At 40.2% G+C, this 27,194-nt stretch overlaps 1 protein-coding gene across 4 annotated transcripts in view; it reads right to left on the reverse strand.

The window, feature by feature from the left end:
* CCNB3 (cyclin B3) overlaps positions 1-27,194 on the reverse strand; it is a 46,298-nt gene that overhangs the window by 18,005 nt on the left and 1,099 nt on the right. For 2 of the 4 annotated variants that reach the window (XM_074278351.1, XM_074278350.1), the window contains exons 2-3: positions 2,596-2,752; positions 799-882 (exon numbers count right to left, since the gene is read on the reverse strand). In XM_074278351.1, the coding sequence (XP_074134452.1) occupies positions 799-882; positions 2,596-2,752 (241 nt within the window). Of the gene's footprint in view, positions 1-798; positions 883-2,595; positions 2,753-12,391; positions 12,499-18,222; positions 18,381-27,194 lie in introns of those variants that run through there. The other 2 variants (XM_074278352.1, XM_074278353.1) reach the window with 2 other exon arrangements.

Consider the following 27,194-nt stretch of genomic DNA (forward strand, 5'->3'; position numbering starts at 1 on the left):
CTTCTCAGACAGTCCCAGAAGGAGAAGTAACAGCTAGAGAGGCTACATTCCTCAGGCTACTTGTGCACAAACTTCTCCCTGCTAAAATACCTGAAACCTGTATTCTGAGCATCCCGTAGGCAGGCTTTAATCACCTTGTTTGGATCACAGATACCTTTGGCAGTAGCCTGGTAAAGCCTATATATCCTTCTCAGACTTAAAATTGGACTATCAGAATATTTCTTTAAAATATCTTCATGGACCCCAAGTTAAGAACCCCTGCCTTAGGGAGATGTCAAATGTTACAGTATCAGCTTAGGAGTTCTATTTAACTGGAAGCAATTAAACTAACTCCTGTGCCCTTGGAAGGGGTTATCCAGCTCCCACCTTCTGATAATGTGCTGTTTAATGTCCAGTGTGTGACAACTGAACCTAAAGATCTCTATCAACTGGCCCAAGTTGGAGATGTGAATCCTCAATTGGATTTTTAATCTACCTGATAAGCCAACGTGGGGGCTTAAAGGAAGGACTACAGAACAGACAAAGTATTACTCCAATCTCCTCCCACCAAAGTACTTTAAATTTCAATCTAAGGAAAGGTCATTCAGAGACCTGAATCTGGTTGACTCCATAGGCACACAAAGACTCTGCCAACATTTAGCTCAAAGCCTAGGTGCAAATTCCAAATCCCAGAGGCAAGTGCAAAGCTATCAAAGCTAGACAGCAAATAAGTTCCAGCTGCCATGTGGCACCCTGAGCTCATCAGCCATCATTTGGTTAGAAGACACTGACAAATCAAAACAAAACCAAGCTACTCACATTGGTGAGATCTCCAAAAGCTGATCGCTTTTTGGCTACTCCCTGTGGTGAAGATGGTGATTTCTTTGCCTGGCTATTTTCCTCCTGTTAGGAAAGAAGATATGTTTAAAATGTCTGGGGCCAGCCAGTTAGGAGATCCATGTTCAGGTTGACACATCAGAAACACTTAACATAAAAAAATAAGGCTCATCTACATATAGCCACATCCAAAGGAAGCAGTCATTGGTCATGGGGACATGTCGTTAGGATCCAACAACGTTGTTTTTCCCCCCACTTATTTTTGTCTTCTTCTAGTCTCCTGGTACCAGTTTCCATATGCTTTGCTGGGTCTAGATTCCTTCATTCCCTCCCTCCCTTCTGACAGCTCTACCACAGGTAGAGTATCTGATTAAAATAATTATGAATAAGTCATAAGTAACAGATCTAACACTTACAGGGTAAGCAATAGATGACATAACAGAACACTTTACAAATCACCAGGTGCTATATAAATGCAACCTGATGAGAATGTTCAATGTGAGGCACACTGGGATATTTGTTTAAAAAAAAAAAAAAAAAAAAAAAAGCCCTTAGCACAGAGCCTGGCACATAATAGGTATTACATAAATGCTATTTTAATAATAATATTATTAAAGTATATTTAGGTCGAATCTTTTAATGAAGGGAATCACATGAGCCCCAAAAGAGATCAATGATAGAGAAGTCCAATATATACCAAAATATTTTAGGAAGATTCTTAGATACCACAAAGAACTGGGGGAAAGGCGAATGGCCACTAACTGGGAGAAAGCTAAACATATTGTGGCAAATGAATATAATGGAATATTAGTGCACTGTTGAAAATGACACATGGGGGGAAAGGGTATGCAAATATTTTTGTTATCAGAATCCAGGTTACCCACAACAACCAAATTCCACAATTCTCACAATCAAACACTTCCTTCCATTTTAGCACAAAGGAGACCAACTTGCAGATGCATACTGGTACATATCCCATATCAGACAAAGTTACTATATTGGTTTGGTTTTAGCTAAATTGTTCTTTGTTATAAGAAAGAATTGGATTTGTGTTTTGTGTAGTTATCAGAAATTAGTATTAAAAAAGCCTTTATTGGGAGGAGGAATCTGGGTAGTGATGAAGATGCCAAAATTAATAATAGTAATAGCAGCTATTTATTTATTTATATATAGTAGTGCTTACTGCATGCGGGGCACTGTGCTAAATGCTTTATAATTATTCTCTCATTTGATCCTCACAACAACCTTAAAAGATAAGATGCTATTTTACAGATAAGGAAACTGAGGCAAGTAGAGATTAAGTGACTTGCCCAGAGTCACACAGCTAATAAATGTTTGGAGCTGAATTTTAATTCTGGTCTTCCTGACCTTCAGCACTATTCATGCGGCTACTTAAGCTGGATCAACTGAACATTTAAAAATGCATAGAAGATGCAAGGATGTTCAGAGGGATACAAATAAACAAGAAAATTTTGGAACTATGTTAAATTTATTATATGGCAATAGATTCGTGGTTTTATATATAATTCTCTCTTTCTGTCCTTCTTTACATGTGAAATAATAGCTGCAGTTTGTCAAGCTCATAAAAAAAGACATTTTTAAAAAGTGACCAATCTAAAAAACAAAAAGCATGAATAAAACACCTATTTCATTTTTAATAAAACATACAGATACACTTTGGGGGGGGGGGGATATGCATATCAGTGAACAGACTCGAGTACAGAAAGAAAGGAAAAACAAGCATCGGTAAGAACGACAACTTGCTCCTATCTAGTTAACCTTGTTTCCTTCTTGGCTTTCCATGGCTCTAACTGCATCACTTCTAGTACTCTCCATGGGCTGAATTTTGGTGGATCGGGATCCCTTGCCACGGGAAGGTCTGGAGTTCCGAGGCATTGGCATCTTCCACAGATTCAGCAGTTGTTCCCCCACAGCACTGCAATCAAAAAGGCACAGTACCCTTTAGCAGAAGATCTGGAGACCCCTGGAAATAGTCATCACTAAGGTAAAAGATCCCAGCTCTTCCCTGAGAATATATTATCATCCCTGGACACCCACGCATCCAGATTTTCATCTTCCCTAGAAAGAAGATTGATGATTTAATTATTTTGAAGGGACTGCATAAGAATTCACATTAGCAACACACACTGATATTATCTAGAAGCAATCTCACTTTTATCAGACTGAGTCTGCTTCTTCTAAACAGCAGTGTTGAATGGGTAACAGCACTTAATTTTTTTATTCCAAAAAGTAAAGGAAACAAACCATTGAACAGACACACCAAGTCACTGTCACCAATACTTGAAATCCAGCTTATTTTGCTTCAGAATTTCCCTACCCCTCCCTCCCCTTTGTTACCTTCCTTAGTCTCCCTTGGAAACCATTTATAGATCATCAGGCTATTTCAAAACCCAGAATTAACTATATACTATGTTAGATTGGAAAGGCCCCTTCCCTTCAGCTGACAAGAGTAAAAGGAAACTCTCCAACTCACTAAAGCTCATCTTTATGACAAAGAAGGCACTTAACAGATGCTGCTGCCAGACCTCCGGATTATTTCCAGGTGAAACGCAGCCAACAGAATTTTTATCTTTTAGAGGGAGGGGGAGAACAGACCCAACCCCCCCTCATCTCTTAGGCTTTAAACCTGAACCCCCCACCTGCAGAGGACAGCACTGGTCTACCCTCACAGCTATAGAAACATTTTCCTTTAGGTTCTTGTCCTATGAAGCCCATAGAGCCTAGCAAGACTAGTTATCCAAGCTTACCTGTCAGACCTTGGAGAAGGAAGAAATTTATAACTAAAGATGAACTATAGAACATTGTGAAATGCAAAATGGATAACTTTGATTACATTAAAAATATTTTGCACAAACAATTCAGCCAAGATTATAAGGGAAGCAGAAAGCTGGGAAACAATTTTTATAGTCAGTGTTTCTGATAAAGGCCTCATTTCTCAAATGTATTCTCATAAATTTGATTCAGTTCTTTACATAAGTCATTCCCCAATTATTCAGTGGTCAAAGGATATGAACAGATAATTTTCAGATGAAAAAATTAAGGCCGTCTTGAGGGATATGAAAAAATGCTCTAAATCACTAATGATTAGAGAAATGCAAATTAAAACAACTCTGGGATACCATTGCACACGTATAATGATTGGCTAAGATGACAAAAAAAAATATGGTGGAAGGGCTGTAGGAAAACTGGACAACTAATGCATTGCTGGTGAAGTTGCAAAGTGATCTAGCCATTCTGAAGAATAACTTGGAAGTATGCTCAAAGAGTATCAAACTGTGCATACCCTTTGATCCAGCAGTGTTACTGTATCCCAAAGAGATCATAAAAGAGGGGAAAGAATCCATAGGTGCAAAAATGCAAAAAATTATACACACACACACACACACAGTCACAATCCCAGGACAAGAAGGAACACTAGAACATGTGCTACATTTGTGGCCACAGGGAAGTGGCAATTGTAGTTTATAGTTCCAGGGTGAAAAAAAAAGTGCTTATGCTAACTCACAGACCAGAAAGCAATGATCACCCTTCCTCTTCCTTAGATCATACTGCCTTGAAAGAACTCTCTAACTTACACACTCCAAAAACCCCCACAAAACCTAGCTCTGAAAACATTAACACAGAAAACCTCTAACTTTCCCCTAGCAGAGCCCAACTTTAACAAAGTAAAAAGTCAAAAAGCAGACTGGAAAGTAAGCGAACTACAAATAAAGAATCTGACCACAGAATGTTACTGTGGTGACATGGAAGATCAAGACAAATGAAGAAGAAAACTAAGTCAAAACAACTACATGCAAACCTCAAAAAAAAAAAAAAAAAAAAAAAAAAATTAGTCACAGGCCCAAAAGAATCCTGAAGAGCTCAGAAAGGATTTTAAAAATCAAATTAGAGTATTAGAGGAAAGCCTGAGGAAAGAAATGGCGGTGATACAAGAAAATCATGAAGAGTCAGTCAACACTTTGGTTAAAAGCACAAAAATTCACTGAAGAAAAGAACTCCTTAAAAAGTAAAACTGGACAGAGGTATAAAGTTTCACTCAAGAAAATAATTCCTTAAAAATTAGAATTGGGCAAATGAAAGTTAATAACTCCATGAGACATCATGAGACAATAAAACAAAATTAAAAGAATGAAAAAAAATTCAAGAAAATGTGACTATCTCACTAGAAAAAACAACTGACCTGGAAAATAGATCCAAGAGAAAATTCTAAGAATTACTTACTAGACTATCTGAAAGTCAAACAGATGTTGTATTTCAAGAAATTATCAAGGAACACTGCCAGAAAACCAAAGGATAAAATAGAAATTTAAAGAATCCACTGAGCAACTTCTGAAAAGAACATCCAAACAAAAACTCCCAGAAATATATCCAAATTCCAGAGTTTCCAAGTCAGAGAGAAAACACTGCAAGCACCCAGAAAGAAACAATTCGAATTCATGGAGTCACAGTCAAGATCACACCAGAAGTAGCAGCTTCCATATTAAGTAATCAAAGCGCTTGAAATATGATATTCCAGAAGGCAAAGGAGATAGGGTCACAATCAAAAATAACCTACCCCACAAAACACAGTATAAGCCTTCAGGGTGAAAATTATACATTTAATAAAATAGAGGACTTACAGCTAAAAAGAAAATTGAAATTCCATATAAAAGTTTCAAGAAAAATATAAAAGGGTAAACCCAAAGTGAAATCATAAGAGATTCAAAAAGGTTAAACTGTTTGAATTCCTATATGCAAAGATAATAATTCTTAGGGCAGTTAGAAGGCATGGGTGTGAATGAACTATGACAGAATGATTTCAAAAAATAAAATTAAGGGATTAGAAAGAGGAATGCACTGGAACAAGGAAAAGATAGAATAGGATAAATTATCTCACATAAAAGAGGCTAAAAAGGAAGAGCTTTTACAATGGAGGGGAAGAAGGGAAAGGTATTGGTAGACAACACTTAAAACTTATTCTCATATGGAATTGGCTCAAAAGAGAATATACAAAACTCCATTTGGTATTGAAATTTATTTTGTCCTACAGGGAAGTAGAAGAGGATAATAACAGAAGTGGGGAGAGGGTCATAGAAAAAGACAAAACATTTTTGAGGATGGATAGAGTAAAAGGAGAGAGGAAGGAAAGGCAAAAAAATAGGATGGAGGAAAATAGTAATCAAAACTGAGCTACTTGGCACAGTGGATAAAGTACCATCTCTGAAGTTAAGAGGACTTGAGTTCAAATCTGGTCTCAGACACTTAATAATTCCTAGCTGTTGATCCTGGATAAGTCACTTAACCCCAATTGCCTCAGCCAAACAAAACAAAATCTCTGAATATAAAAAACTCATTCATAAAATGAAAGCAGATAGCAGACTAGATTAAAAAAACAGAATAGGACAATAAGTTGTTTATAAGAAACACAACTGAAAGGGACACACACACACACACACACACACACACATACACACACAGTGTAAAAAGAAGCTGTAGCAGAATCTATTATGCTTTAGCTGATTAAAAAAAAAAAAGACAGATGTAACAATCATGATCTCAGACAAAGCAAAAGCAAAGACAGATCTAGTTAAGAGATAATCATGGAAACTACATTTTATGCTAAAAAGTACAATGAAGTAATACCAATACTAAGCATAAATACATCGAATGGTATATAGCATCCAAATTCTTAAAGAAAAATGAGTTGCAGAAAGAAATAGTAAAACTATACTAGTAGAGGACCTCAAATTTCCCCTCTCAGAACCAGATCAATCTAAGAAGTAAAAATAAAATTGTTAAGGAGATGAATAAAATTTCATAGAAGTTAGATATGCTAGATCACAAGAAAATTGAATGGGAATAGAAAGAAATATATCTTTAACATGGTACCTACACAAAACTGCCATGTCTTGGGGCATAAAACTCTCACAGCAAAATGGATAAAAGCATAGATATTTAATATATAATTCTTTTCAAATAATAATGCAACAAAAGTTACTCGATAAATGTTTACTATATTCAATATTCAACAAATGTTTAAAAATGAATTGTAAAATAAATCATCTAATCCTAAAGAATGACCTCAAACAACAAAGCAAAGAAACATCAATAATTTCATTAAAGAGAGCAGCAAGATAACAGACCAAAATTTATGGGATGTAGCAAAACAGTACTTAGGAGGAAAGATATATCTATCTTTAAATCAACAAAATAGAAAAAGAACAGACTGAAAAGTAACTAATTTTTTTTAAAGAACAAATTTAAAAACCTCAGTTAAACACCAAATTGGAAATCCTGAATATTAAAGGAGAAAATAACAAAAAATGAAAAAAGATCCATGATTTAAGGGTAAATTCATCATCAATGAAAATGAAATTAAAGTAATTATTAGGATCTATTTTGTGCAATCATACACCAATAACTCTGATAATCTATGTTAAATGGATGAATATTTACAAAAATGTAAATTGTGTAGATTAAAAGGAGAGGAAGTAGAATATTTAAATAACTATTTTGAAATAAGAAATTGAACAAGCCATAAATGAGCTCCCAAAGAAAAAATCTCCAGGGCCAAATGGATTCAAAAGTGAATTGCACCAAAAATTTAAAGAGTAATTCATAATAAAAATTTATTTTCTCTCCCCTCCAAATACCCAGTGTACCCTGGTCACCCAGGGGAAGAAAGGGAAGGAAAAACAAAATCCTGGCAAAAAAAAAATAAATAAAAATCAATATAATTTCAAATCCTGAGGGATTGGATAATTAGATTCAAATCTTTACCAGGTTTTTAAAAATAACACCACCATAAATCCAAAAGGAAGGAATGAAGAGAACTAGGAAAAACTGCTAGGATGGCATGTCAAAACCTAAAGGACATGGTATGAAGCTTCAGAAGTCAAAAGGCTAGACAAATAAGGGTCACTCCATTGATCCTTTACTATTCTTAAGTCATTCAGCTGGCCTCCAGACTATGACAACCCTGGCCAAGTTTGGAATAGTTACACTCTCCACTCCAAGATGGAGTGGTCAGAGGAAAAAAAAAATAGGCCAAGATCTAGAGACCTTCACTCTCAAAAACAGCTTGGAAAGGAAAAGTAGGAGCTACCAACAAGCCAAAGACACTCAAAGTAAGAAGTGCAAAAAAAAAAAAAAAAAAAAAAAAAAAAAAATCCAGTTAACTGTAACAACCACCAATAAATAAAAATAACCCCCCAAAATCAACCAAAAAGTTGACATTTTAACAGCTTTGAAGTTCCCAAAGGGAGATACCTTGGGTATCTTGCAATTCCAACAATCATTTTAGAAGAAAATGAAACTCCAATAGGTGAAGTATAACTTTGAAATAATGTTGAGGGGGCAAAGGGAAAGGCAGCTTGACTTTCCTGGGTTCTCTACATTACAGTGAGAAGCAAGGCTTCTCTTTATATACCAAGGATCTCCAACTTCAGTATGCCTGACCACTGTGAGGAATGATTGTGCATGATGCCCAAATGAGTGGAAAAAACAAGTAAAGAGAGAGAGGGGGAACTAAAGAAAACTGAAAAGGGGGTAATGAACCACAAAAATAAAGAAATAAAAAATAAAATAAAATGAAGTAGAACAGGGTGAAGAGAGGAATAGGAGAGGATAAATGGGGTAAAGTAAGAACATAATAGAGGAGAAAATGGAGGTAAAGCAGAAGTGAAATAAATATAGGATAATGAATGAGAGGCAGGAGAGTTGAGGTAAAATGAAATAAAGATAGGTAGGGAATCTAAGAAAATATGGGATAAAAAGATGGGAGAGCTAACAAAAATGGGATGAAGAGAAATGGAGATGAGCTTTAAATGAGGTGAAGCAAAAAAATAATAATAAAGTTAGTTCAGCAAAAAAATGGGGTAAAAAAGAAGAGGAGATGAGGGAGAAAGGGAACAGAAGACATGGAGGGCTGAGATTTAAAAAAAGGAAGAGTAAATGTGAGCTGAAGTAAATGGGATGAAGAGAATGGGAGAGTAGATTTCAAAACGGCATAAAAAAGAAGTTGAGGTCAAAATAAGGTGAGACAAGAAGAGACTATGCAAAATAAATAAATAAACAAGCAAACAAATAAATAAAATAAAGATAAATAAATAAAAAACAGCAAAGATAAAGTAGCAGAGGTGAAAAGTGGGTGAAGAAAAAAGGGAGAAGAAATAAAATTAGGATACAGTGAAAAGAGAGTGTTGAAATAAAAATGAAGTGAAAAAGAAAAGTGGAGTTGAGGTAAAATGGGGAAAGAATAATAAGAAACTAACAAAAATAGAGGAAATGGAGCTGAATTAGGAGAATGAGATAAAAAGATGGGGATACGGGTTAAAAATTAGATGAAGGAAAGCAAAGCTCAAGTAAACATGAGGTAAAGAAAAACTGGGAAACTGAAGTAAAATGGGGTAAAGGAAAAAAGGCTAACAGGAAAAACTGCAAGAAAGGAGAGCTGAGGTATATCTGAAGTAAAGAGTAGGAGAGCTAAGGTAAAAAATAAAGTGTAAAGAGGATAGCTGTGGCAAAAATTAGATGAAAAAGAGAAATGAAGTAAAAATGGTGAAATAAAAGAACTGAAATTAAAAGGGAATAAAAACAGAATGGAAGTTAATGTAAAAGTCACGTTAAACAGAAAAAATGTAGGCAAAAAATAGGATGAAAGAAGGGGAGCAGAGGTAAAATAAGAGTAAAAAAAAAAAAGGAGAGCTCAGGTAAAAATGGGGGAAAGAAGCCAAGGTAAAAGTGGGGAGAAATGAGAAGTTGAGGTAAAGAGGGGGGGAGCAGAGGGCATTGAGGTAAAAGTGGGGAGACATGGGAACTGCCATAAAATTAGAAGGAAAAAAGGGAGAGTTAAGGTAAAAGTGAATTCTGAGGTAAAAGTGGGGACAAAGGATGGGGAGCTGAGGTAAAATTGGGTGGAAAAGGAGGGGAGCTGAGGTAAAATTGAAAGGAAAAAGGGGGAGCAGAGGTAAAGTGAAAGCTGAGGTAAAATTCGGGATAAAGGAATAGGAGCAGGGGTAAAATTGGTGGAAGAAGGTATGCTGAGGTAAAACTTGAGGACAAGAAGGGGACCTGAGGTAAATCGGAGAAAGAAGAGAGCTGAGGTAAAAGTCGAAGGAAAAAAGGGAAGCTTTGTTAAAAGTAGAGGAAAAGGAAGGGGAAACTGAGATAAAATGGAGGGGGAAAAAAGGAGTATTGAAGTAAAAGTGAAAGCTAAGGTAAAATTGGAGATAAAGGAATGGAAGCTGAGGTAAAATTGGGGAGAAATGAGATGAGGTAAAATTGAAAGAAGATGACCCCAGGTAAAAGTAGGGGGAAAGGATTTTTGGTAAAAGTGGAGGAAAACAGAAAGGGAGTTGAGGTAAATTGGGGAAAGAAAGAGCTGGGGTAAAAGTATGTGGAGGAAAAATAGCAAGTTAAGGCAAAAGTGGGGAGGAAAGGATGGGAGATGAGGTAAAAGTAGAGGGGAAACGGGGGGAGCTGACAAAGAAGTCCAGGGAAAATGGGAGCTGTGTCAAAACTGGTGGAAGGGGAAGGGGAGCTTAAGTAAAATTGGGGAGAAATGAGGAGATAAGGTAAAACTGAGGGGGAAATTGAGGTAAAAGTGGGGACAAAGGAAGGAGAGCTGAGAAAAAAATAAGGGAAAGAAGCTGAGGTAAAATTGGGGGAAAAGAAGGTTGAGTTAAAGCAAAAGTGGGGGAAAGGATGGGAGATGAGGTAAAAGTGGAAAGGGAGATAAAAATGTGAACAAAGGAAGGGGAGCCAACATAAAAATGAGGGAAAGAATCTGAGGTAAAAGTGGAGAAGGTAAAAGGGAGTGTTGAGATAGCTAGTTGCGCAGTGGTTAGAGCACCAGCCCTGAAGTCAGGAGAACCTGAGTTCAAATTTAGCCTCAGATACTTCCAACACTTTCTAGCTGTGTGACCCTGTGCAAAAGTCACTTAACTCAAATCAGAAAGAAAAAAAAAAAAAAAAAAAAAAAAGCAAATGTTGAGGTGAAAGTGAAAGCTGGAGTGAAACTGGGGGGGAGGTAAGCTAAGATAAAACTGGGGGAGGACAAGAAGGGGAGCTGAGGTAAAATTGGAGGGGGGAAATGAGGAGCTGAGGTAAAATTGGAGGGGGGAAATGAGGAGCTGAGGTAAAAGTGGAGGGGGGAAATGGGGAGCTGAGGTAAAACTGGGGAATAGGAAAGGGGAACTGAGGTAAAATTGGAAAGAAAAAAAGGAAATGAGATAAAATTGAGGGGAAAAGGAGAACTCGGGTAAATTGGGGAAAGAGGAGAGGTGAGGTAAAAGTAGAAGGAAAAAAGGAGAGTTAAAAGTGGGGACAAAGGAAGAGAAGATGATATAAAAATAAAGAAAAAGAGCAGAGGTAAAACTGAAGAAAAATGAGGAGCGGAGGTAAAACTGAGTGGAAACGAAAAAGAGCTGAGGTAGAAATGAAACCTGAGGTAAAATTGGGGACAAAGGAAGGGGAGATGAGATAAAATTGTAGAAGAAAGAAGAGCAGGTTAGGTAAAAGTAGGAGGGAAAAGGATGGGAACTAAGGTAAAAGTGGAAATGGGAGCCGCCATAAAATTGTAAGGAAAAAAGGGAAAGTTGAGGTAAAAGTGAAAGATGAAGTAGAATTACAGAGGAAAGAAGATGAGTTGAGGGAAAAGTGGAGGGAAAACAAGAGGAGCTGAGGTAAAAGTGTAAGAAAAAAAGAGTTGGGGTAAATGTGAAAGCTGAGTTAAATTAGGGGCAAAAAAAAATAGAGTTGAGGTAAAACTGGGACAAAAAGGAGGAGGAATTAAGGTAAAAGTGGGAAAGAAAGGATGGGAGAGGAAGTAAAAGTGGAAGGGGAGGTAAAGGTGGGGGAAAGAAGGGTAGTTGAGATAAGTGTAAGAAAAAAGAAAATCCCTTCAACAACTATACTATATGATAATCAATTCTGATGGACGTGACCCTCTTCAACCATGAGATGAACCAAATCAGTTCCCATAGAGTAGTAATGAACTGAACCAGCTACACCCAGAGAAAGAACTCTGGGAGACGACTATGAATCACCACATAGAATTCCCAATCCCTCTAATTTTGTCCGCCTGTATTTTCAATCTCCTTCACAGGCTAATTGTGCACTATTTCAAAGTCCGATTCTTTTTGTACAGCAAAATAACTGTTTGGACATGTAGACATATATTGTATTTAATTTATACTCTAACATATTTAACATGAATTGGTTAACCTGCCATCTGGGGGAGGGGGGGTGGGGGGAAGGAGGGGAAAAGTTGGAACAAAAGGCTTGGCAATTGTCAGTGATGAAAAATTACCCATGCATATATCTGGTAAATAAAAAGCTATAAAAAAGAAAAAATGAAAAAAGAGAATCACAGGAAAAGTGAAATCTGAGATAAAATCAGGGACAAAGGAAAGGGAGCTGAGGTAAAAGTGGCTAGGAAAGAAAGGGAACTCAAGTAAAAGTGGGTAGAAGTGAAGAACAGATAAGATAAATATCTGAAGAAAGAAAGGAAGCTAAAGTACAAAGTGCGTTAAGGAAAGAAAAACTGAGATTAAAACAGGACCCCTCATTTTACCCGCAATCTCAATCTTCTAGCGCTTCTCCCTGCCGTAGAGCTTCGTCCCAAACTACGGCTTCGCGCCTCGAGGCCTGGGACGCCTGGTTTCAGAGGAGCACGGCGCCCCTAGGCCGATGACTAGCTTCAGGGGAGCACCGACAGACTCACTGGACAGCAGCCTGCTTTGAGGTCACAGAGCACGCAGGCAAGGGGAGGAGCTTAATAAAGCTACTCATGGGGGCGTGGCTTCAGACTCCTCCTCTGAGACTGGGTCTTCTGGGACTAAGATAGGCTACCATATAAGAGAACAAGGGATACTTTACCTATCAGACCTTTGGAGAAGGCAAAATTGGGGAGATATGAGGAGGTGAGCTAAAGTTGAGGGGAAAAGAAGACCTCAGGTCAAAATGGAAGAGAAAGGACTTGTGGTAAAAGTACATGTGGGGGGGAGGTAGTTGAGGTAAATCTGGGAAAGAGAAGGAAAGAGAGTGGAGAGAAAAAGGGCAAATTAAGGCAAAAGTGGAAAGGAAAGGATGGGGAATGAGGTAAAATTGAGGGGAAAAGAACTCAAGTAAATTAGGGGAAAAGGAGAGCTGATGTAAAAGGGAGAGCTCAGTTAAAAGTGGGGACAAAGAAAGGTGAAGTGAGGAAAAATTGGGGAAAAGAACAGCTGAGGTAAAAGTGTAAGCAAAAAGGGGAGTGTTGAGGTATAATTGGGGACAAAGGAAGAGGAGCTGAGGCAAAAGCCGAGGGGGGCACCGAGGAGCAGTCGTCTTTCCCCCAATTTTACCTAAAGTCCTCATTTTCCTCCAGCTTTACCTCAGCTCTTCTTCCCCCCAGTTTTATCTCAGCTCATTTTCTCCAATTTTACCTCAGCTTTGGCTCCCTTTCCTTTGTCCCAATTTTACCTCCTTTTCTGCTTTTACCTCATCTCCTATCCTTTCTCCCACTTTTGTCTTAACTTACCCTTATTTTCCCCCAATTTTGCCTCAGTTTCTTTCCCTCATTTTTATCTCAGCTCTCCCTTTGTCCCCTCTTTTTACTAAGCTCCCCCCTTTTCCTTCCACTTTCACCTCAACCCTCCTCTTTCTACAATTTACCTAAACTACCCTTCTTTTCCTCTCAATTTTACCTGACCTTATTTCTCCCCAATTTCATCTTAACTCTTTTTTCCCCCAGTTTTGCCTCAGCTCTTCTTTCCCCCAGTTTTGCCTCAGTTTCTCATTTCCCTTCACAGTTCTACCTCAGCTTATTTCCCTCATTTTTATCTCAGCTCCCTTTCCTTTGTCCCCACTTTTGAGTTGAGGTAAAAGCAGAGGGGGGAACTGGGGAGCTGTGTTAAAACTGGGGAAAGAGGGAACAGAGGTAAAATTGGAAAGAAAGGATGAAGGGAGATAAAATTGAGGGGAAAAGGAGAACTCAGGTAAATTGGGGAAATAGAAGAGCTGAGGTAAAAGTAGAAGAAAAAGGGAGAGCTTAGTTAAGTGGGGACAAAGGAAGGGGAGCTGAGGTAAGTTGGGGAAAGAGAAGGGGAGCTCAGGTAAAGTGGAAGGAAAAGGGGGAGCCATGTCAAGAGAGGGAGGGAAAGAAAAGGGGGAGCCATGCCAAAAGCAGGGAGAATGAGGTGAGGACAAATGGGGGGATGAGGTAAGGACAAATGGGGGTACGAGGTGAGGACAAATGGGGGGAATGAGGTGAGGATAAATGGGGGGATGAGGTGAAGACAAAGGGGGGGAAGTAGAGTCCAGATTAAAGTGAAGGGGGAAAGGATCTTAAAAGTCGGGAAAGAGATGGGGAGCTGAGGTAAATCAGGGAAAAAAGGGAGCCAAGGTAAAAGTAGAGGAGAAAAAAGGGTGAGATAAGGCAAAAGGCAGGGGGAAGATAGGAGATGAAGTAAAAATGGAAGTTGAGGTAATAATTTGGGAGAAAAGAAGGGGATCTGGGGTAAAAGCAGTGAAAAAGGCAAACTGAGGTAAAAAGTGAAATGATAGCTGATGCAAAAGTTGGGAGGGGGGGGAAGATGGGAGCCAGGATAAAAGTGGAAGCTGAGGTAAAAGTGAGGGGAAAAGAAAGAGAACTGAAGTAAAAGTGGGTAGAACACAAGGGGGATTTGAAGCAAAATTGGGGAGAAAAAAAATGAAGCTGATGTAAAAGTAAGGGAAAGGAATAGGAGCTTAGATAATGGGGAGAAAGAGCAGGAACTAAAGTACAAGTGGGGGAAAGAAGGGGAGGTGAGGTAAAACGAATGGAAATAAAGGGACCTAAGATAAAAGTGAGGAAAAAAGAAGAGGAGCTGATGTTAAAGTAGAGATAAAAGGAAAACTGAGATTAAAGTAGAAGCTGAGGTAAAAATTGGAGATAAAGGAAGGGGGAGGGAGATAAAAGTAAGAACAAACCCAGGAACCATTAGAACACAAGTAAAAAACAATTTTCACACAACATCAGATTTAAACAACTGGAAAAATATCAACTGCATATGGGTAGACCAAACTAATATAATAGATATGACAATTCTACCAAAATCTACTTGATTCAGTGCCATACCAATCAAACTGCCAAAAAAATGTTGTAGAGATAGAAAAAATAATAAAATTCAAGTCAACAATATCAAAGGAATCAACACACACACACACACACACACACACACACACACACACACACACACACACACACACACACACTGCAATGCCATAGCAGTAATGGACCAAAAAATCTATTTATACAGCAGCAGTCATCAAAAACATTTGCTACTGCCCAAGAATAGTGTGGCAGATAAGTGGGATAGGTTAGATACACATAACACTAATCAATTACTATACCAATCTACTATTTGATAAATCCCATAACTCCAGGATATGATAAAACCCAAAACTCTGGGATAAGAATTCACTATTTCACAAAAATACGTAGGAAAAGTACAAAATAAAACATAAGAAACTCAACATAGACCTACATCTCAAACCCTGTGCCAAAATAAGCTTAAAATACATAACTTGGGCATAAAGGGAAGATACCATGAGCAAATTAAGCAAGCAAGGGATAGTTTACCTACTAGATCTTTGGAGATGGCAGAAATTGATGACCAAAGAAGAATTAGAGAACATGATTAAATACAAAATGAACAACTGATTCCATTAAATTAAAAAGTTTTTTGCACAAACAAAACCAATAACAGCAAAAATTAGAAGGGAAGCAAAAAGCTGGGAAAAATGATTATAGCCACTGCTTCTGATAAAAGCTTCATTTCTAAAATATGTGTCAAACTGTCAAATTTATAACAATACAAATCAATCTCCAATTGATAGTCAAAGATATGAACAATTTTCAGATGAAGATATTAAAGTCATCTATAATTATAGGAAAAAATTCTCTAAATCACTTTTGACTAGAGAAATGCAAATTAAAAACTCTGACATACCACCTCACACCTCTCAAATTGACGATGACAGAAAAAAATAAAAGATAAATGTTGGAGGGGATGTGGGATAACTTGGGCATTGATGCATAGCTGGTAGAGTTGTGAAATAATCCAACCATTCTCGAAAACAATTTGAAACTAGGCCCAAAGGGCTATCAAACTGTGCATCCCCTTTGACCTAGCAGTGCCATTACTGGATCTGTATCCCAAGGAAATCATAAAAGAAGTAAAAGGACCCACATTGCAAAAATGTGTGTAGCAGCTTTTTTTTTGTGGTGACAAAGAATTGGAAAATTAGTAGATGCCCATCAGTTGGGGAATGAACTGAGTTAAAAGAAGAGGAACTGAGGTAAAAGGGGAAGCTAAGATAATGCTGGGGGAAATGAAAGGAAACAGTTAAAAGTGAGGAATAAAAGGTTAGCTGAGGTACAACCGGGAGGAAAGAAAAGGCAATTGATGTACACTTGAAAGGAGAAATGGGTTACAGAGGTAAAATTAAAGAACAGGGGAACTGAGGGAAAAGTGGAGGGGAAAAGGGAGCATTAAGGCAAAAGTGGTGGGAAAAGGATGGGAGATGAGGCAAAAATGAAAAGGGGGGTAAAGTGGGAACAAAAAAAAGTGGAGATGAGATTAAAAATGGGGGGAAAGCTGAGGTAAAATTGGAAGGAAATGAGCTGAAGTAAAATTGGGGGAAAATGAGGAGCTGAAGTAAAATTAGGGAGAAAAGGAGGGAGGGTTAAGGCAAAAGTGGAGAAAACATGGGAAATGAGGTAAAGTGGAAAGTGGGGACAAAGGAGGAGAGCTGAGAGAAAAATGGGGGAAAGAAGCTGAGGTAAAATTGGGGGGAAATGAGAAGCTAAGGTAAAATTGGGGGGAAAAGAAGGGGAGCTGAAGTAAAAGTGGAAGGAAAAAGGGAGTGTTAAGGTAAAAATGAAAGCTGAGGTAAAATTGGGGACAAAGGAAGGGGAGCTGAGGTAAAATGGGGGGAAGAAGGTAAGCTGAAAGAAAAGTGGGAGGGAAAAGGATGGGAGCTAAGATAAAAGTAGAAATGGGAGCTGCCATAAAATTATATGAAAAAAAGGAGAGTTGAGGTAAAAGAAAAAAACTGAGGTAAAATTAGGAAAGGAAGGGGAGCTAAGGGACAAAGCGTAAGGAAAAAGAGAGAGTTGAGGTAAAAGTGAAATCTCAAGGAAAAGTAGGGACAAAGGATGGGGAGCTGAGGTAAAAGTAGGGGGAAAGAGGAGGAACTGAGGTAAAAGTGACTAGAAAAGAAAGGGAGCTCCAGTAAAAGTGGGTGGAAGTGAAGAACAGATAAGATAAATATCCGAAGAAAGGAAAGAACTAAAGCAAAAAGTGCGTTAAGGACAAGAAGAAACATTTAAACGGGACCCCTCATCTCACCCACAATCTCAATCTTCTAGCGCCTCTCCCTGCTACGCTGCCTGGGCTCTGGGGCATCTTCCCAAACTACGGCTTCGCGCCTCGAGGCCTGGGACGCCTGGTTTCAGAGGAGCACGGCGCCCCTAGGCCGAGGACTAGCTTCTGGGGAGCACCGACAGACTCAGTGGACAGCAGCCTGCTTTGAGAGCACTGACAGTTCAGGCAAGGGGTGGAGCTTAATAACGGTACTCGTAGTAGGGCCGTGGCTTCAGATTCCTCCACCGGGATTGGGTCTTATGGGACTAGGATAGGTACCCTATGCCTGGCGGGAGGGGAACAGCGGAGGAAGGCAGCTTTCCCTTAGGTACCACTGGGCGGTGTCTCGTGCTGATTGAGGATGAGTCAACTGGAAAATGGGGGATGTGGGCTTGGCTCTCCGATACGAGTAGAGTTTCGGGCAGCGGGGTGGGCCACCAGACGGTGGAGTGTTTTTTTTTTTGTTTGTTTTTTTGTTTTTTGGGAGTTTTTTAATGGCTATTAGGGGGCGGAGCCTCGTAAAACTCGGGGAAGGAGCTGTTCTTGAAGGCCTAGGGGCGGACCTCGTGCTCCGCTTGGGCCGTGGGAAGGGTGCCCGAACTGGTTCGTAGGGGGCCACGTGCCCTGAGGCACTGGAAAGAGACTTTAAGAGTTCTGTACTAGCGACCTGCAAGGGTTTGGGGGAGGGGGGGTGCGGCCTCATTTCTCGTAGGAGCGCCTCCAGATGTTCCCGGGGGCGGGGTCTCGCGTCCAGCCTGGGCCGGGTATTTGTTGGGGGGCTTCTGGAGGCGGCGCCTCACCGCGGCTGGGGAGCCTAGAGTCGTGGAGCACGGGTTCCCGGAAGTCCGCGCACCAGAGAGGAGACCCCAGGACTCGGGACGGGGGCACAGGTGCGTGGGCAACCGGCTGCCTGGGCCCAGGTCACACGCAGCAATTGCCAGCAGCAGAAACTCCCCCACGCAACCAGTCCTTTCCCTCTCCTCTCCTCTCCTCCCAGTCATCCCGGCCGCCTTACCTGCCCAAGACTCCGGCTCCCCTGCGCTGCGGTATTCGCTACCAGCCAGGGTAAGTTGCCCCTCTGTAACTCAGCTAGGAGCTCACAGTATGCCGAGCACCACGGGACGCTCGGGAAGCAATTTTGAAAACTGCCACCTGAGAAGAGATACCGTCCTTGATTGGTCCTTGGCTAGCCAATCCGCGTGCCAGACCCGCAGTTTCGTAGTCTGAGCCCAGGCGGAGTCGCTGGGCTTTTTAAAATCGGGCCCAGCAGCCAATGGAGAAGCAGCGTGTGCCGCAAGGGGCGTGCCTATCGAGCTTGCCGGGGCTCGAGTCGTCACGTGAAGGCGGGGCACAGTGGGCGGTGTCGAGCATGGCCACGGGGGCGGAGCGTTGGTTGGTTGGTTGGTTGGTTGGGGGGGGGGGGGAAGAGTTGGTTGATTCCTAGAGCCCTTCGAGTGGAGGTTAGAGCTAGGAAGCGGCTCTGCGGCTTTATCAGCCGCCGGACAGTTTGGGCTTGGAAAGCTGGGATGCCCTATTCTTCCAGTACTGAGCCTTTGGTATGGGGCTCCTCCGTCCTGCCCTCGCGTTTCGGACGGAACCCGAAACTTTCCAGCCTCTTTCCTGGAGTATTTTCTCTTACATGAGGGGTTTGGCTATCTTCGCTCTGTATTGTCCATTCTCCAGGCGCTCTTTACAAGTATCTTGTTTGGTCCTCACAACCCTAGGAGTTTAGGTGCTATATTATCTCCATTTGAGACATGAAAAAACTGAGGAAGATTCGTTAAGTGGCTTACCCAGAGTCACACCGGTCTGTTTCTAGAGGAAATAGGATAAAGCCTCTGGTATGGCCCTCAAATGTTAAGAGTTGACTAACCAAGTCCCTGACCTTCTCTGGAACTCAATGCTCATCAATAGAAATTTGTTCCACTTCTGCTCCCTTTTCACCAAGGAAATTTTTACATGACCCCAGGGACATAAAATAGGTATGCAAATTAAATATTTACTGATAATAAATCATACTTTTATTCACTTATGAGACCCCAAATGGGCGTCTGTTGTGAAGAACTACATAACCTCTAAGAACTCTCCCATCTTGAGCATTCTGTGATTCTGTGTATAGTTTTGAAAAGCCTCCAGACCGTATATTCCTCTGTCTTCCTCCCACAGTCTTAATTCCCCCATTAATCATACCTTTGGTTTGAAATTGACATTGCCTATGAGGAAATTAATTTCACAGGAAACTGAGTCAAGTCAGGAGTTGGAACATTCTGAAGAACTTTTTTTCAGGTCTGAGAGGAGACCCCGAACAGGTCTTTTGTGTCTATATACCTTCTCACTAAATACCCCCCAAGGAAAGGATAACTACTTATCAGGGCTATTTTAGTGGGGATTCTGGGACAGACACAGTCTCAGATGGTCTCCACTTCTGAGCATTTGGGTGTATCCAGATATTCTGCAGCATCTGCAGTGTGGACAGAGACCGCCTGGATCTCTCCAAGAACAAGGAGCCGTGCCATACTGGAAATGTTAATGGGGGCTTCTTGAAGTTAGCAATTCCAGGGAGCTCTCAGCTGGGATCTTAAAGACAGGTCATTTGGTTTCGTTTGCTGGGCTTGCAAAAGAAATTCTAAAATCCAAAACCATTCCTTTGTAAAGAAGCTTCTGAATTCCACGGGCAAACAAATCTTTTCTCTAAAATAAGCTTTATGTATTGAAAAGTACACCAGCTGTTTCCTAGAGAAGAAAAGAACAGTTCTCTGCTGCTAGCAGCTAAAGAGAACTCACTGGGCAACAATAGTACCTACCTCCTAAGACTTTTGTGAAGAACAAATGAGATAATCTATAACGTTCCAAACCTTAAAGTGATATTATAGAATTTTTTTTTCCTTTTTCTCTTTGCTCCCATGGCCTTATTCCCATCCCTTATTCTATCATCCCACTTTTGGGAAATGGAAAAAACCCAAAGCTTTTGCAACAACTACATAAATTCAAACAAATTTCTACATTGGCTGAAGCCGAAAGCGTGTTTTATTCTGCATCCTGAGTCACTCACTATTCTACTGAGAGTTTGGGGCAAATTGCATCAGCTCTGGGGAATGGTTAGTCCCGAAATTCATCGGCATTCTCCAGTCTTTTCAAGTTGTCTTTACAAATGGTTCTCCCTGGTCCCGCTTGCTTCACTCCACATCACTTCGTATACATCTTCCCAGATTTCTGGGATATTATTTTTATCATTTTTGGTGGCTTTAAAGTTTACAAATGAATTACATCTATTATCTCATTTGATCCTCACTATGAGGTAGGTGGTATTATTATCCCCATTTTACAGATGAGGAAACTGAGGCTGAGAGGCCAGATGGTTTGCCCGAGTTCATACATATTGTCTGAGATAGCCAAACTGTCTTCCTAACCACAAGCCCTTCTATTTACTCCCCTGGTATAAGATTCCATTTTACACATATATGGTCATTTCTCTGCATTTCTCCAATTTGTTTCCAGTTCTTCGCCACTATAAAAATAAGCTGCTAGATCTTTATACAAAGAGGTACTTTTCTTCCTCCTCTGCCCTTGCTCTGGGTTACTTTTTAGTTAGACCTAGCAGTAACACCACATGGTGATGGTGCTGATTCAGAGGCTGTTGTCCAGAATGACTGGACAGATTCGGTGAATGTGGGTCCATTTCCTCTCATTGGCATTTACCCTCTCTTAGGTCACCTGTGTTAATCTGACAGCAGTGAGGGGGAATTCCTGGATTGGGCTAATTTTCATTTGTCTAATTAGTGAAGACTTGAAGCAACTTCTCCATCTGGTTATTAATAATTATTAATAGTTATTAATATAAATATATATATATACATAGAATTCCCAATCGCTCTAATTTTGTCCGCCTGCCTTTTGGATTTCCTTCACAGGCTAATTGTACACTATTTCAAAGTCCGATTCTTTTTGTACAGCAAAACAACTGTGTGGATATGCATACATATATTTATACTTTAACATATTTAACATGTATTGGTCAACCTGCCATTTGGGGGAGGGGATGGGGAGAAGAACGGGAAAAATTGGAACAAAAGGTTTGCCAACTGTCAATGTTGTAAAATTACCCATAAATATATCTGGTAAATAAAAATTGTTTTAAAAAAATAGTTTGGGTTCCTTGCTTTGAAAACTTCCCACTCATATTTCTGGACTGTTTGTCCACTGGAGAATTCAAGTGTTTCTAATTTTCTGGGCGGTCAATGTCTCCCCAGTTAGATTGTGGTGGGGCCTCTCCTTGATTTCTCTTTTTAATGTCATTCATTCATTCATTCAAGTGTATGATATGTACAGGGCATTGTGTGAGATGCTAGGGAACCCGGGATTAAGAATGGTATGGCTGTTTTACTTATATTTTCTCCCTTATATTTTTCTGCAGTGGATTTGAGTGCAAAAACTAAGGAGCCTAATCAAAGAATGGCAGTGATGGAGGATAAGCAGAGAGCTAGAAAAAAAGGCTGTTTTTTTTTTTGGGGGGGAGCATCCTTAGAGCTGGAGGTATTAGAGAAGCCTGTATATATAATAGAAAGGACCCTGGAGCTGGACCTCCCTACAGAGGAGAAAGAGCAGCTTGGGCATGGGGCTGCCTCAGCACATCACATTGGTGGAAGAAGCGCTAGAATGGAGACTTTCTATTTCATGTCACACACATTAGAATGAAAGAGTGAATTAGAATTAATGAATTAGAATGAAGGCCACATCTGGGCTTTGAGAACACTACATCCTCTGAGGATAGAAAGGAGGAGGAAGTGGAGGCAGAGAGAAAGGAGGGAGCTGTTACAGTAGTGCAGGTGAGAAGTAATGTAGTCTAAACTATTAGTTTGTTTTTCACTAGGTGATTAAGAATTTGATGGTGGGAACATAGCATTGCACTCTTTCTGTTGTTGTTTGCTTGCATTTTTGTTTTTCTTCCCAGGTTATTTTTACCTTCTTTCTAGATCCAATTTTTCTTGTGCAGCAAGAGAACTGTATAAATATGTACACAATACATTGTATTTAACATACACTTTAACATATTTAACATGCATGGGACTAACTGCCATCTAGGGGAGGGGGGAAAAAGGGAAGAAGGGAAAAATTGGAACCGAAAGTTTTGCAAGGGTCAATGTTGAAAAATTATCTAAAGAAGGGAAAGGGAGCTGTATATGCAGCCCTTTTTTGTAGTGGCTAGAAACTGGAAGATGAATGGATGTCCATCCATTGGAGAATGGTTGGGTAAATTATGGTATATGAAGGTTATGGAATATTATTGCTCTGTAAGAAATGAGCAGCAGGAGGAATACAGAGAGTCTTGGAGAGACTTACATCAACTGATGCTAATGAAATGAGCAGAACCAGAAGATCATTATACACTTCAACAATGATACTGTACGAGGATGTATGCTGATGGAAGTGGAGATCTTCAACATAGAGAAGAGCTAATCTAATTCCAATGGATCAATGATGGACAGAATCAGCTACACCCAGAAAAGGAACACTGGGAAATGAGTGTAAACTGTTTGCATTTTTTTTCCTCCCCAGATTATTTTTACCTTGCGAATACAATCCTTCCTTTGCAACAACAACAACAACAAAATGGGGTTCTGCACATATATATTGTACCTAGGATATACTGTAAGATATTTAATATGTATGGGAATGCCTGCCATCTAGGGGAGGGGGTGGAGGGAAGGAGGGGAAAATTTGGAACAGAAGGAGTACAAGGGATAATGTTGTAAAAAAAAAAAAAAAAAATTACCTGTGCATATGTACTGTCAAAAAAAATGTCATAACTATAAATTTAATTTTAAAAAAAGCAAAGAGAAAAAAAAAGAATTTTGTGGTAGGCCTGGATCGCAGCCTCCTTCTCTGCCTCTGGTGGCTGACAGTTGGGAGCCAGCCAGCAATTCAGAGCTAGACCATGAGTCAGTTTACAACTGAAGCCACCAGATGGAGCAAGAACACAGGAGTCTTGGCCCTTCACAGAAGGGGACCTGGAGACCTGGCGCCCCTTCCTGTTCTGACTACAGCTTTCCCTCTTGGATACTCAAAACCCTGCTCTGCTGAGGACAGGTGGTTTCTAGAGTACTGGCAGGTAGGAACAAGGAGGGAACCCCCACTCTCAGACATGCCAGGCACCAGGAAACAGTGCCCCTCCTGGAACGTTCTGGTACAAGAGAATCTATTGAAGGGCAAGTACAAACAAAAGCGGAAGCCAAGCTTTACAGAGGAGAGATCTGGGAGGCGGAGGGAAGTGGGAGACTGCTTTCCAGACATGAGGTACAAAGAACAAGCAAGCTGCTTTGGTTGGGTAAGAGGGTAAGAGGTGGTAGCGATGGGAAATCAGGCTGGAAACAGAAGTGGAAGCCAGGCTGAGAAGGGCCTTAAAAACCAGGCTGAGGAGGCAGCATGGTCATGTGGTCTTAGATGCCACAGGGAGCCGCCGAAGGTTGTTGAATGTTACTCCACCATAGAAAAGTTTACTCAGAGCAAGACAATTGTATAAACATGTACACATATATTGGATTTAACATATACTTTAACATATTTAACATGTACGGGACAGCCTGCCATCTAGGGGAGAGGGGGGGGAAGGAGGGGAAATTTTGGAACAGAAGGTTTTGCAAGGGTCAATGTTGAAAAATTACCCATGCATACGTTAAGTATATAAAAAGCTATAACAAAAAGTTTACTCAGCTATCGGGCATGATCTACACATAAGTGAGACCCCCCAAATCGAGGTCTAGGAGCTGACATTCCTCCGTTTCCAAAGGAGCTTCATTTTCTTGAAATGAGCAGAGTTCTGGTCTGCTTAGTGTTGCTTTAGGTGATAAGGATTTATAATCCAGTTAGAAAAACTCCCAGCACTGGGTTAATCTCTCAGAAGAGAAGGAAACTTCTAAAGCAGAGAACAAAGGTGAACAGAGGCACCGGGGCCAGAAAAGGGCCACGTCGGCTAATGGCACTTGGATGGAGGGCACATTTTAGGCCCCGACTTCACCAGGACAACAGGAGCCACTTCATCTCATAGCTTCGTAGCCCCAAAGCCTTGCCCTTGACTTCTTTTTGTGTTGCATTTCAACACAGCCTTAAGGTTGACAACGTCCTTTCCAGAAAGCACCCATTTTGTGGCTGAACAAAGCAATACTCAGAGAGGGGCACACAGTCAGCCAGCAAGAGGCAGAGGTAAAATCCAAAGCCAGATATCCTCCCAGCAGGATCCCACCCTTAGGCTCCAGACGTCCCCAGCTCACGGTATATGTGAGGCAAGATAAAGCCTTGAAAACACTGGCAACATTGCCTGAGAAGTGGAACGCATAGGGCCTCAGATTCTAAGAACACTCATATGAGAGGTCATCCAACCCAACAGTCTCACTTTCCAGACTAGCAACTGAGGCCCGGAGAGGAAGGGACAATATTGGGAAGAGACTTCAGAGTCTCAACAGAGGCCTGGGGTGGGCCAAGTCACAGAAGCCTTCCCAATTTCTTTATCAAGGGTAAGACAAGTGTTTGCATTTTGAAGAAACTTTTAGGGCCACCCTCCAAAATGTGTCATTTCAAGCTCATTTTGTACGGTTCCCCTCCACATTCAGGCCTGCTCTCCCGCCACCCTACCTTTACATGCTGTTATCTCTGCCCAGAAGATCCTCCACCTCCCTTGTCACCCATTTAATTCCTGTGTTCCTTTAAAGCCCACTTCAGATCCCCATAAAGCCTTGTCTGATGTCCATCCTAAAGCTAGCTTGCCCAGCTGGGGGTGGCGGGTAATGGTGAAGATGCGATTTTGTACAAGTGTCATACCCTACGATGATAACTAGAGAAGCCAGACTGAAGAAAGGTCACTGCTCCCATGGTTGGTATTCCCAGGCCTTCTGATCTCAGGAACCTGGGCTGCTTTTCCAGCAGTATGAGGGGAGGTAGCAGGCCAGGGGGTAGCAAAGGTCAATGGGCTAGACACACATATGCCTACCTGTGAGGCTCTACTTCATCCACACCAAGGTGTCACTTGGTTGCTAGTATTGGGGATGGCAAGGATGGCAGGTGCCTTCTCCATAGGGCTTTTTCCTTCTTAAGATAGCTATGACCAATAATGGGGGTGGGAAGGAGAGGCTGCATTCCCAGAAATTCATTCTCACTTGGTAAGAGTTCTATCACTCTGTAAAGATTGGGCTTGGACATCAGGAGAGAGGCCCAAAGCAAGAGTTGCCCCAAAAGGGGACTAATTATCTCAGGAGCAGGGGCCTGGGCAAAGGAGAGGCGACAACTTTGGGGGAGAGGGGCGGGTTAGCCCCAAATGCAGATATTCTCAGGCAGCTCAGGTACAAGTCTACTCCCAATCACTGATCCTCTAGACCAGGATTGGTTAAACTTTTTCCACTCCCCACCCTTTTTCACCTGAGAAATTTATATGTGACTCTAGAGATATATGTACATAAAATAGAACACAAATCATTTGCTATAAATTGTATTTTCACAACCTCCACATTCAGTTACTCCATTTGGGGCAACAACCCACAGTTTAAGAAGCTAGGTTCTACCTCCCAATAAGATCAGGAGTGAAACAAGGTTGTCCACTATCACCATTACTATTCAACATTGTATTAGAAATGCTAGCCTCGGCAATAAGAGTCGAGAAAGAAATTAAAGAATTAGAGTAGATAATGAGGAAACCAAATTATCACACTTTGCAGATGATATGATGGTATACTTAGAGAACCCCAGAGATTCTAATAAAAAGTTATTAGAAATAATCCACAACTTTAACTAAGTTGCAGGATACAAAATAATTCCACATAATTCCCCAGCATTTTTATACATTACCAACAAAATCCAACAGCAAGAGATACAAAGAAAAATTCCATTTAAAATAACTGTCGATAGTATAAAATATTTGGGAATCTAGTCTACCAAAGGAAAGTCAGGAACTATATGAGCAAAAGCACAAAACACTTGCCACACAAATAAAGTCAGATCTAAACAATTGGAAAAATATCAAGTGCTCTTGAATAGGCGGAGCGAATATAATCAAGATGACAATACTCCCTGAACTAATCTATTTATTTAGCACTACACCAATCAGACTCCCAAGAAACTATTTTAATGACCTAGAAAAAATAACAACAAAATTCATATGGAAGAACAAAAGGTTGAGAATTTCAAGGGAATTAATTTTTAAAAAGTCAAATGAAGGTGGCCTAGCTGTACCTGATCTAAAAGTATATTATAAAGCAGCACCAAAACCATTTGGTATTGGCTAAGAAATAGATTAGTTGGTCAGTGGAATAGCTTAGGTTCACAGGACAAGATAGTCACTAACTATAGCAATCTAGTGTTTGAAAAACCCAAAGATCCCAACTTTTGGGATAAGAATTCAGTATTTGACAAAAACATCTGGGAAAACTGGAAATTAGTATGGCAGAAACTATACATGGACCCACACTTAACACCACATACTAAGATCAAAATGGGTCCATGATTTAGGCATAAAGAACGAGATTATAAATAAATTAGAGGAACCTAGGTAGTTTACCTCTCAGGTTTGTGGAGGAGGAAGGAATTTGTGAGCAAAGGAGAACTAGAGATCATTATTGATCACAAAATAGAAAATTTTGATTACATCAAATTAAAAATACTTTGGAGAAACAAAACTAATGCAAACACAATTAGAAGGGAAGCAACAAACTGGGAAGACATTTTTACATTCAAAGGTTCTGATAAAGGCCTCATTTCTAAAATATATAGAGAATTGACTCTAATTTATAAGAAATCAAGCCATTCTCCAATTGATAAATGGTCAAAGAATATGAACAGACAATTTTGAGATTATGAAATTGAAACTATTTCCACTCATCTGAAAGAGTGTTCCAAATCACTATTGATCAGAGAAATGCAAATTAAGACAACTCTGAGATACTACTACACACCTTTCAGATTGGCTAAGATGACAAGAAAAAATAATGATGAATGTTGGAG

Source organism: Sminthopsis crassicaudata, chromosome X (genome assembly GCF_048593235.1).
Source record: "Sminthopsis crassicaudata isolate SCR6 chromosome X, ASM4859323v1, whole genome shotgun sequence".
Taxonomy (NCBI): Eukaryota; Metazoa; Chordata; class Mammalia; order Dasyuromorphia; family Dasyuridae; genus Sminthopsis; species Sminthopsis crassicaudata.